Source organism: Xenia sp. Carnegie-2017, unplaced genomic scaffold (genome assembly GCF_021976095.1).
Source record: "Xenia sp. Carnegie-2017 unplaced genomic scaffold, XeniaSp_v1 HiC_scaffold_22, whole genome shotgun sequence".
Taxonomy (NCBI): Eukaryota; Metazoa; Cnidaria; class Anthozoa; order Malacalcyonacea; family Xeniidae; genus Xenia; species Xenia sp. Carnegie-2017.
The window spans coordinates 13617719-13630442 of NW_025813485.1; the positions used below are offsets into that span (position 1 = coordinate 13617719).

Sequence of the window (12724 nt, forward strand, 5' to 3'; positions counted from 1 at the left end):
GTTAAGTTTTTTTTGATCTCATAGCTACGTTTGTGCTCGCAAGGCAAAGTAAAATTCACCAAAAAATGTGAGCGTTTTCTTACGTCGTTTGTTCTTATATTTCAATGGCTTTCATCATCATCACTGTTCTGTTATACCGCAGGCTCAACGCTGTTGCTACCTTGCATCCATTGCATCTACAATGTGATGTGCTGTCATATGAGGAACAATATGTTTTCCTCTTCCAACATATTGGATGGTTTGATGATGTAAATGCGGTCCAACCAATGTAGTTGGAGTTTGTGATCAGTTGGATCCTGGTTATCCACATTTCACCGTCAATTTCTCGGCCATAATGGCTTTTTATACCGTACGGCGGAACCGCATTTTTATGATCATTGCGTTATTTTTTATTCCTGTTCTTCTTTTGCTTATAAGATCTAATGGCAGTGGCAAAGGTACGTACATAATAAACGCCTGAGTATTCGCAAGGCATGTTGTTTTCGCATAAGTTGACGGTGTAGTAGTGTAAACAAAAACATTTTGTGGGCTCAGATTATTCTTTCGATAGAATTACAAATCTAGTGTTTCAAGTGTTTTGCTCTTTCGAGAGCTGTCTTTGGAATAGAGCGATTAACACTTTCGTATTCTATAAATGTAATCGACTGCCTGTATTTTGAGATTCAGTATTTTAGACACACTTACCATTGGCCTTTAAATCGTGCGCACTTTGTGAAACATCGACATTATTTCATTAAGAATCACGTCCTGTTTGATGTTTACGCATGTTTATCATGTTTAATTTGACTTTTCTGCTTGTTTCGTACGATGATTTGCCATGCACTTGCTATATTAGACTATTGAATGTTTAATGAAAAGTAAAATAGAATCTGTTGGTGGTCGTGTAAAAGAATAATTATGCTGAATTAAATAAAAACACATTGTTTATGAATTCAAATGATATCTTAAGCAGTGACAGATCCACAAAGCAAAATAAATTACAAAAGCCAATCGATTAGTTGAATTTTATTATTTTAGAAATGTATGACCAATGCATTATTACATTGGTATTTTCAAACTAAAATTAGTGACATATGCTCTGCTAAAGAATGCAGGTGTGTTATAACTATTTTTGCACTGATGTTTTGAATAACATCTAGTTGAAAGCTATGCTATTAGTTTTAATGAATCGCTTGCATGATTATAAAATACAGTACCTGTTGAAACAGAAAATGTTTAGCACAACATTTATTTCCATGGTGACAGCAGAAAAAAATTAAAAACCACTCTTCCCATTGTCGTAATAGTCAAATGTATGACTTGTGTCTTATCAAAAAAATACCTTGTTTTTATGCCACATACCTTTTGTGTAGATGCTTTGACATGATGTACTGTAGTGCCATACGATTTTGTGTTTTCTATATCACTATGTTATAATTTTGTGTTATATCATTTTGTAAAATATATTATAAATGTATTATAATATACTATATTACATCTCAAAGTATGAGTGTTTCCAAGCAATTTTGAGTTTCTCTCAAACTTTCACAATGCAAATTATTAAATGGAAAAATACAAACAATATGTCATTTAAATCAATAAAATCATTAATGTTCTTTTCAAAAGACTATTTTATAACGAAAATGGAAAACATATTCACTTTTTCTAATTGTGTTATTGATGCACTTGAAAGTTGTCTATTTCTAAAATAATATAGATAGAAAATCAAAATTTTTCTGCACCATTTGATATTCTTGTGAAGATTGATGTCCAAAAAAATTATGTCATGTAAGTCACGTGACTGATGACGTGTTTTCAACATACGTAATCAAAAAGTTACTTAAAAGTGTACACTTATGATATTCTTTGAAAGAAAAGAAACAGACTGAATAAACCCATCCCTGGAAATCAATACCCAAGGAATTTTTACATGAGAAAGTTCTTGAATGACGTCATCACTTATGCTGTTGAAAATGAGGAAAAGTGCTGGTTCCTTTTCGGTTTTCTGTTACTTTCCGTCGGTCATTTCGAATGTTATGTGAAACTTCAAACTACGAAAATATAAGTTTTTCTAAAGCAAAATGTTCTCAAAAATTTCCCAATTTGCTCTAAAAAATTCCTTATAATATACTTATTTTTTCATTTACAACTCAAAAACCCAATGAAAAATTTAAATACTTGACTTAACTGGCAAAATTTGCATACTATACCACTTGTAAAGCAAATAAGTGTATCCATAGAAAAGTTTTTGCTGAGAGACCGGAATTTCTCCCCGAACTTTTTCTATTTTATGATTTGACTCTAAAATTTCTTTCTATAGTTCTCAGAACTGCTGTTGAAGTGGATCCATCAATTTTAATTAGAATGAAAGAAATGTCAGCACGATTACGTTCTGCAGAGTCCAAGAACGATGCAGTGGCCCAAACTCTTATATCCTTGCGAGAATCAAGCTTTCAATCTTCACATAAAAAAAGCACCAACAAAACGTCTTTACGAAATTTAGCATTTTCCAACAACAAAGAATTGACTTTACCAAGTATATATAACTATATGTCACACCTGTTAAAAAATCCGAAGAGTTTGGTGCCAGAGATTCTTCTTTCAGCTGGACGAAGTGGAGGTAGGTGATTGATTTACATAAATGAAAATTCTTACCCATGGTTCATATCTTGTTACAACCACTATTTTGTATTTTCAGTAAATAATATTGCTTTAATTTTTAAATAGTTTCTCTTGCATTCGGAGTTCCAACCATCAAAAGAAACAAGGCATCGTATGTTTTGGACACTATTCAGTCATTATTACATGGACTTTCTCCAAATGAAGAGGAGGATTGTATAATCATCATATTTATTGCGGAAATTGACGATAAAGAATTTGTACTAAGTCTTATCGAAGATTTAAGAAGGCGGTAATCAGAATGGACGTTGTTATGTACATTGTTATGTACGTTGTTATGTGCGTTGTTTTGTACGTTGTTATGTACGTTGTTATGTACGTTGTTTTGTACGTTGTTATGTGCGTTGTTATGTACCTTGTTGTATTCGATATTATTTTACAATATGGGTGCAGTAAATAGTAGTGTTGATATAAAGTCTTGTTTTGAATATTGTTTTTAGGTTTGGAAATGCACTTCGTTCAGGTCTGCTAGAAGTAGTTGTTCCACCGAAAGACTTTTATCCAGATCTAGACAATTTGCCAAAAGATATTACATTTCATGATCCCCCTTCCAGAGTTAAGTAAGTACTGTTCGTAATTCTGTTCAAGTTTGTTTCTATTTTAATGGTTGATAGTATACTCTAAAAACTATCATCATGATATTGATAATTTGAATATTATAGATGGAGGACGAAGCAAAATCTGGATTTTTCATATCTTATGATGTTCGCCCAACAGCGGGCTATGTTTTATATTCAGGTAAAAAGATGAATTTTATATCTTTATTTACGTGTTCTGAACAAACTCAACATACATTATGCTAATTCGTCCGTTTTTCTTGCAAAAAAAGTAAAATTTCCGACCGACTGAATTCCGTTCACATAACTTATTTAAAGTAAATGGTTTGAACCCGGGAGTATCGTTACATGTTTGTAAATGTAGATCGTCCAGGTTGGTATAGTCCTGAGAAGGACTGTTTTTGTTGTTGTTGACTGACGTTTACTCTAACGGCTAACCTGACGTTTACTCCTCATTTGACTCTGAAGATGACTACCGCTAAGGTTGTCGAAACGTCAGTCAACAACAACAAAAACAGTCCTTCTCAGGACTATACCAACCTGGACGATCTACATTTACAAACATGTAATAACTTATTTAAGCGTGAGTGTTTTTTTGCAAACAAGCGCGGTGAGTGCTTTAGTTAGGTCTATTTGTCGCATTGATAAACAAGTACTTCGAAAACGCTTGAGTCTACATTTCAAAAGTATGAGTTGTTCATTTTGTAATACAACGCTTTGTTGTATATACTTTTGTTTCTCGACTTAACAATTTTAACTCGAGATTTTTAATCTCGACTCTCGACTTTTACTCATGACTCTCGTTTTCTGTCCGTGACTCTCGACTTTAGCTCTTAACTCCCGAACTGTAATCAACTATCGACCCAGGCCTTTTAGATGTACACTTCTACAAAATTTATACTACATATGAACTAAATACACATAAAAACATGATGACAAGAAGAAACAGAGAGATGGATTCCATCTAGTGCCAATTACCTTATGTAATGTGAGAGTTAATTGAATCTCAGTCAAAACATTCAAAACAAATCAATTTGCATTGTTGTGGTTGTCTTTGCAGTCAACAGCATGAAAAATATGAAAAACAGACATGACTTTGAATGTCAACAGAAGACCATCTGCTTTATATGGATCATTGTTATATTTTGTACTTCCATATTTCACACTGTAGAAAATAGTTAGCTCATGTCATTATCTCAAAACTAAATTCCAACCATCGACTGCATTTTATAGCTTGAAGACGATTTGATAGCAACACCTGGTTATGTCAGCACCATCCGCACATTTGCCTTACAGCAAACACAAAATCGATGGATGATTCTTGAATTTTCGTCGCTGGGATTTATTGGTTTGAAATGCTTGTTCAATATTTGTTTTGAACACTTTATAGATCTCAAAATTCGTGTTTTTTTTTTATCAGGAAAATTGTTTCGTACCAGTGATTTACCAATGATTGTCGAGTTCTTCCTTATGTTTCACAAAGATAAGCCCGTTGATTGGTTGCTTGATCACATACTTTGGGTGAAGGTCTGCAACCCAGATAAAGATCAGGTCATTGTTGTATTTGATACCATTTACTACACGGGGTCTTAACGTATTAATGTTTTAAGCGATTGTATCTTTTATTAATTTCAACGCTTTGATTTATCGATTATAATTTTTCATTATCCTAATTTTAATCCTAATCCAAACTTTAAGCCTATTCCAAACTTTCACTCCAAACTCTATTTCAAAGTGCAAATGCGTACGAACGAGTTTTGAAGGTTTGCGTGATGTTTTTTATGGCACTCTTTATGCTATAATTTCCCATAATGCTTTTCTTCGTATTACAAATGTGCGTTGCTCTCTCCGTATCTAACGTCCTTGCTCTTCTCCTACCTACTATATCCCTTGGTGTCCCATTTTGTTGTTTTTCGTGACACCATGTCCTGTTTTGCTCTTCTCCTACCTTCTATATCCTTTGTTGTTCTTCTTTGACCACCTCTTTGACCACCACTTTCGTCTTCACTTTTTACTTATTAAACATCATTTTATGTTTTTAGGCTCATTGCAATCGTGAGAAGGCACAACTACGCATTCGACTGAAACCGTCTCTCTTTCAACATATTGGGAAAGAATCATCGTTACCTGGAAAAAGACAGAACTTAGTTGTGAGTGATTTTAACTTTTGTCACATTTTCCTTTGAAATTCAATCAAATGCTATCTGTAGTAATGGCAAAAGAACGTCATTGTTTCGCTTCTAAAATCGTTTTGACGTCAGCATTATTCTAAATTCTTTGATGTCATATTACAGGATAAGGATTTCAAGAAATCTCCATTGTTCCAAGCTCATTTAAATCCTAAAGCAACTGCAATAACGACTATAAATGTGTATCAATCACATTCTATCGAGAGGGCGTACACCGGTCAGACTTACTTTTGGGGATATACTCCACATAAAGGAGACGTTGTTAGGTTTAAATTTGTTGACAGCTTAATTCTTGAGCAGTAAGTACATGTCTGTCTCGTTTTTGTGGAAGTTTTAACTGATTTTTTTATCAAAGCTCAATCTTCTTTTAGTTTCCGTGTAAAAACTGGCAATGTGGAACACCCTGGTGATATTTTCTCCAATGCTTCTATCGAACTGTTGACAACAGAGAATAAGTTAAAACGAGATAAATGTGAGTATAAAGTAGAGTATATTTTTTAAGCAAAGGATGGGATTATGTTACTGCTTGTTTACCTTAGTGAAATATCACTGTCATTTAATATAACCTTAACGTTGTTCAATTATAACATATTTCGTGTACGGTTATTACAAAACTAAACAACTATGACATACAACTAGCATTTATACGATGGTAATTTAGTTGTACAACCATAAGCTAGCATTTATATAGTTATTACCAAGGTAAACTACTATAACATTGTATGAAACTGGAATTGGCTAAACAACTATGACATACAACTAGCATTTATACGATGGTAATTTAGTTGTACAACCATAAGCTAGCATTTATACAGTTATTACCAAGGTAAACTACTATAACATTGTATGAAACTGGAATTGGCTAAACAACTATGACCTACAACTAGCATTTATACAATGGTAATGTAGTTGTACAACCATAAGCTAGCATTTATATAGTTATTACCATGCTAAACTACTATAACATTGTATGAAACTGGAATTGGCTAAACAACTATGACCTACAACTGCCAATTATACGATGGTAATTTAGTTGAACAACCATAACCTAGCAGTTATATAGTTATTACCAAACTAAACTACTATAACATTCTACGCAATTGTGACTTAGCTCAAAAACTATTACCCAGCAGTTATGCGATTGTTTCTAAACCAAACAATATAATCTATTCAGATATACAATAGTCAATATGTTCTCTATTGTGAGGGTTGGGATTAAAACTCAATCAAAGTTTGTTTTAGGTTACAGGTAAGAATTAAAGTTAGAAAACTTATATTTTAAGGTTAGCAATTTTGGTTGAAAACAACTGCAGCATTTGCCATAAAGACGTGAGTGGATATTTAAAGTTGTAGCATATGATGGAATATTGTTGAGCTGTTTGATTTTAGATACTAGTCTATTGCAGTTCTATTAAATTTTACTCATCTGCTTTTTCTTTGTCTTTATATAATTGAAGTCGGTCAACAAATTAATCCTGTTGATATTTACATTTTATGCTACAGTCAAAACATGTGTGAAATGTAAATTGCTTCAGCTGGATCTGCGCAATTCTTACCAGCGGTTGTCTTTTTAGCTGCTGAGCTGAATGATGCAGAAAATGCGGCAGATAATGAAGATAACGATCAAGGGGTGTCATTGGAGTATTTTCCGTCTGATTACGTTCTTGTTGGGCGGTTTGTGAACGGTCTTGCCGATGGCACTGTTCCAAATGAGATTGGTGAAGTTAGTGAGCTGTTGATACGTATCAACGATCATATTGGACAGAATTGGGTCATAATTAGCGAAGTAAGGCCTTTCGGATATCGATTTGCTAGAATTTTTGACAGTTTCCATCTATTACGTTTGTGTATAGTTTATATACTAACTACGGATGATAAGGTTTTAGCCTTCTGGACTTCAATGGTGGATTGATTAGATAAAAGATTATGTATATGCTGCACAATAGAATGCGTGATTCAAATAGCAACGATGTAGAGTTAGAAAGCACAAGTAATGCCTTTCACAGAGAGCGGTTTTATTGAATTTTTTTCAACTAGCGTGTTTCTATATTTAGATCCATCTCATGGCGAAAAGGTGACAGCAATCATTCCTCGATCCTGATCACGCCTTTATGGGCCGGCCACAAATGCTAAAAGCACCTGGCGAAGTACAATTTTTGCATTCGTTTTTATCATCCATCTTACTTGCATTTGTAAAGTAAACTTTTTACGCATCCAGCGAGAGTTTCATCTACGATTTATTTTTTACACATTGAACGGAAAACGATAAAATTTATTATGAGCATGCGCTAATTATATTTTTGTGGTGCTAAACATTTGTTGACTGAAGTTGATTGCTTTCTCAATGTGAGCTGAGCTTTTTATAATACTACTAGTAGTTCACCGAGATTCAAATAATTTAACCCTTAGTTTTCAAATACATCTTTCAAATGATGTGTACGTCTTGAAATTTAATAATCATACGAACCAATGCTGTGAAGTTATAAAGAAAGATGAAGTGCTTTCACAAACCAATGAAGACATAGAGAAACAGTTTTGGTTTCAAAATAGCTGCACGAGCCTTGCTACCAATCTATGGCAATAAATAATGGAAGTCCTTTTTGGGCATCTCAAGTGCATGTTTGAAAATGTTCAGTGAATGAATTAACTTAACAAACTTGATTTTTGATTAATTTTTGTAAATAATGAATTTTCATGAATCATCTTTCCTCGTAATAATTTTTACAACTCACCAAATCGAATCATCGCAAAAGTATTTTTGTAAACAAGGCTGTGCAATAAGCTAAGGAAGGCACTAATTCCCAAATAAAAGATATCTACCCAGAAAACAAAATTTCGAATTAAAATTGAATTGACAAGCGTGGAAATCTATGTTCGAATTGGAACAAAATTTGATGCAATCAAAAGTTGCACCATGAGAGCAAAATGGCTCTTCTTTTCTCTTTTCTTCTCTTATACAAATTGGACAAACATTCAGAAGCGAAGTCTGATAAAAACTAAAAAAGCAAAAGAAATAAAGACAAACCAGACGTACAGTGATGTTTTTGCAAAAAAAAAACAGGAACAAGTTCGTAGTTTTCAATGAAATCGTTAATTTTCAATGTTCCTCATAGTATCGAGTTGTGTCATCGATGATTTTGAAAAGCAGATCATTTATCATAATTAAAAAATTTATGGGACCGAGTATCGGACGATTAAGTAGTAGTATTATATGGCAAGCGTCACTTCCGAAAACGCGTAATTTTACAGTCAAGTGTAAACAAACTTCTTATAGCAAACAGCAAAACGCAAGAAAAACGAAACAAAAAACCATTTACGAATCTGATTCGAAGGAAAAATACTTGGAAAACAGTTTAACTATCCAGACGATACAATTTGAAACGATTTATTTTTTATGGACGAAAACTAGAAAAGTGAAAGCCAACCAGTAAAAAACAGCAAGGAAGAGAAAGAAAACAATCTTCGTTTCAGGTCTCGGTCCTTACAGAAATATTGGACCTCTGTCTTTTTGTACAAACCTCGCCCAACGGGCTCGGTCTGTACAAAAACACCTCGGTCCGTTATTTCTCCGTAAAGACTTCGCGCTTGGCCATAAAGGGCTTATTAATAACTTGCGGTTAATTCAATCAAAAGCCTAGCTTAAGTCTAGCATGATAATACGAATTACAGTATTTCCATTCAATATTAGCGTGTAAAAAGGTGAAATAATCTTATTAAGGCATCAATGGGTGAAGAACCAGGAAGTGTTTCAAACTGTTTAAGTCAGGTTTATGCCAGTTACTATAAAGAAACTTCGTGAAACGACTCCATGATTTTGAAGTCTGGCAGTGAGGGATATTGGTCGAAAGTCGCTGTTGAATATCGATGTGTTTCACAAGACAAGCCTTAGTCATTGCAGGTACAAGAACATCAGCAACTCTCCATTGTCATTTTATAGGAGTAGTCCTTTCAATGTTCTTTTGTCTATCCGTTATTTCTATCTTTGTCTCTACCTTTGTATTTATTTACCGTTATGTCTACCACTTTATGTCTACGTTTTGTCTACCTATATGTCCACCACTTTATGTCTACGTTTTGTCTACCTATATGTCCACCACTTTATGTTTACGTTTTGTCTACCTTTATGTCCACGTTTATGTCTACGTTTTGTCTACCTTTATGTCTACGTTTACGTCTACGTTTTGTCTACCTTTATGTTTACCATTTGTGACAATGCATGAATTATAGTCTTTGTACGAAAAATTGCGAAAATTTGTGACAATGCGTGAATTATAGTCTTGTGTATGAATAATGTAAATTTGTGAATATGCATGAATTATAGTCTTTATAATGAAAAATTGTGAAACTTTGTGACAATGCATAAACTATAGTCTTTGGCATGAAAATATGTGAAAATGCGTGAACTATAGTCTTTGGCATAAAAATGAGTGAACAATAGTCTTTGGCATGAAAATGCGTAAACTACAGTCTTTGGCATGAAAATGCGAGAAAATTCATAAACTATAGACTTTAGCATGAAAATGTGTGAAAATGCAAAGACTATAGTCTTTGGCATCAAAATGTGTGAAAACGCAAAGACTATAGTCTTTGGCATGAAAAGGTGTGAAAATGCATGAACAATAGTCTTTGGCATGAAAATGCGTGAAAATTCATAAACTATAGACTTTGGCATGAAAATGTGTTAAAATGCGTGAACTATAGTCTTTGGCATGAAAATCCGTGAAATATACTTTTTGGCATGAAAATGCATGAACTATAGTCTTTGGCATGAAAATGCGTGAAGATGCGTGAACTATAGTCATTGGCATGAAAATAAGTGAAAATACAAAGACTATAGTCTTTGGTTCAAAGGGTGTGAAAATGCAAAGACTATAGTTTTGGCATCAAAATGTGTGAAAATGCAAAGACTATAGACTTTAGCACGAAAATGTGTGAAAATGCAAAGACCATAGTCCTTGGCATGAAAATGTGTAGAAATGCGTGAACTATAGTCTTTGGTATGAAAAGGTGTGAAATGCATGAGCTATATTCTTTGGCATAAAACTGCGTGAAAATTCATAAACTATAGACTTTAGCATGAAAATGTGTGAAAATGCAAAGACTATAGTCTTTGGCATAAAATATGTGAAAATGCAAAGACTATAGTCTTTGGCATGAAAATGTGTGAAAATGCAAATACTATAGTCTTTGGCTTGAAAAAGTTTGACAATTCACCGATTATAGTTTTGGCACCAAAGAGTGTGAATATACAAAGACTATAGTCTTTGCCATCAAAATGTGTAAAAATACAAAGACTATAGTCTTTGGCATAAAAATATGTGAAAACGCAAAGACTATAGTCTTTGGCATGAAAGTGCCTGAAAATGCATAAACTATAGTCTTTGGCATGAAAATGTTTAAAAATTCACAGATTATGGTTTTGGCACCAAAGAGTGTGAAAATGCAAAGACTATAGTCTTTGGCATGAGAATGTGTGAAAGTGCAAAGACTATAGCCTTTGGCATGAAAATGTGTGAAAATGCGAAGACTATAATCTTTGGCATCAAAATGTGTAAAAGTACAAAGACTATGGCATGAAAGTCTTTGGCATGAAAATGTGTGAGAGTGCAAAGACTATAGTCTTTGGCATCAAAATGTGTGAAAACGCAAAGACTATAGTCTTTGGCATCAAAATGTGTGAAAACGCAAAGACTATAGTCTTTGGCATGGAAAAGTGTAAAAATACGTGAGCTATAGTCTTTGGCATGAAAATGCGTGAAAATTCATAAACTATAGACTTTGGCATGAAAATGTGTTAAAATGTGTGAACTATAGTCTTTGGCATGAAAATCCGTGAAATATATTTTTTGGCATGAAAATGCATGAACTATAGTCTTTGGCATGAAAATGCGTGAAGATGCGTGAACTATAGTCATTGGCATGAAAATAACTGAAAATACAAAGACTATAGTCTTTGGTTCAAAGGGTGTGAAAATGCAAAGACTATAGTTTTGGCATCAAAATGTGTGAAAATGCAAAGACTATAGACTTTAGCATGAAAATATGTGAAAATGCAAAGACTATAGCCTTTGGCATGAAAATGTGTGAAAATGCGAAGACTATAGTCTTTGGCATCAAAATGTGTAAAAGTACAAAGACTATAGTCTTTGGCATAAATATTTATAAAAATGCATGAACTATAGTCTTTGGCATGAAAATATGTGAAAATGTATGAACTATAGACTTTAGCATGAAAATGTGTGAAAATGCAAAGACTATAGTGTTTGACATAAAAATGTGTGAAAATGCAAAGACTATAGTCTTTGGCATAAAAATTCGTGAAATATCGTTTTTGGCATGAAAATGCATGAACTATAGTCTTTAGGAGTTAGGTGCATGAACTTTATTCTTTGCCATGAAAATGTGTGAAAATACAAAGACTATAATCCTTGGCATGAAAATGTGTGAAAATACAAAGACTATAGTCTTTGGCATGAAAATGTGTGAAAATTCGTAAACTATAGAGATTGGCATGAAAATGTGATAAATTGCGTGAACTATAGTCTTTGGCATGAAAATCCGTGAAATATAGTCTTTGGCATCAAAATGTGTGAAAATGCAAAGACTATAGACTTTAGCACGAAAATGTGTGAAAATGCAAAGACCATAGTCCTTGGCATGAAAATGTGTAAAAATGTGAACTATAGTCTTTGGTGAAAATGGTGAAAATGAGACTATAGTCTTTGGCATGAAAATGAAAAGAACTATAGTCTTTGGCATGAAAATGTGTGAAAATGCAAAGACTATAGTCTTTGGCATGAAAATGTGAAAATGCAAAGACTATAGTCTTTGGCATGAAAAGTGTGAAAATACAAAGACTATAGTCTTTGGCATAAAATGTGAAAATACAAAGACTACAGTCTTTGAATGAAAATGTGTGAAAATGCAAAGACTATAGACTTTGGCATGAAAATCTGTAAAAATGCAAAGACTATAGTCTTTGAATGAAAATGTGTTAAAATTCAAAGACTATAGTCTTTGGCATGAAAAGTGGAAAATACGTGAGCTATAGTCTTTGGCATGAAAATGTGAAAATTCATAAACTATAGTCTTTGGCATGAAAATGTGTTAAAATGCGTGAACTATAGTCTTTGGCATGAAAATCCGTGAAATATATTTTTTGGCATGAAAATGCATGAACTATAGTCTTTGGCATGAAAATGCGTGAAATATATTTTTTGGCATGAAAATGCATGAACTATAGTCTTTGGCATGAAAATGCGTGAAGATGCGTGAACTATAGTTTGGCATGAAATAATGAAAATACAAAGACTATAGTCT

General features: G+C 33.3%; 1 protein-coding gene across 2 annotated transcripts; it reads left to right on the forward strand.

Annotated features, from left to right (window-relative positions):
* The first annotated feature begins 154 nt into the window (after positions 1-154).
* Positions 155-8237, forward strand: LOC124445337 (alpha-1,3-mannosyl-glycoprotein 4-beta-N-acetylglucosaminyltransferase B-like). 2 transcript variants are annotated; one of them, XM_046996057.1, is made up of 12 exons: positions 155-437; positions 2300-2599; positions 2707-2890; positions 3099-3218; positions 3321-3396; positions 4449-4563; positions 4636-4766; positions 5258-5365; positions 5510-5703; positions 5776-5876; positions 6979-7190; positions 7459-8237. In XM_046996057.1, the coding sequence occupies exons 1-12, from the start codon at positions 335-337 to the stop codon at positions 7480-7482; spliced, it is 1668 nt and encodes a 555-aa protein (XP_046852013.1). In that variant the 5' UTR covers positions 155-334; the 3' UTR covers positions 7483-8237. The 2 variants fall into 2 exon arrangements, with proteins under 2 accessions (XP_046852013.1, XP_046852014.1); XM_046996058.1 differs by lacking the exon at positions 7459-8237 and adding an exon at positions 6688-6733 and having other exon boundaries at positions 6979-7167.
* Positions 8238-12724: the final 4487 nt, after the last annotated feature.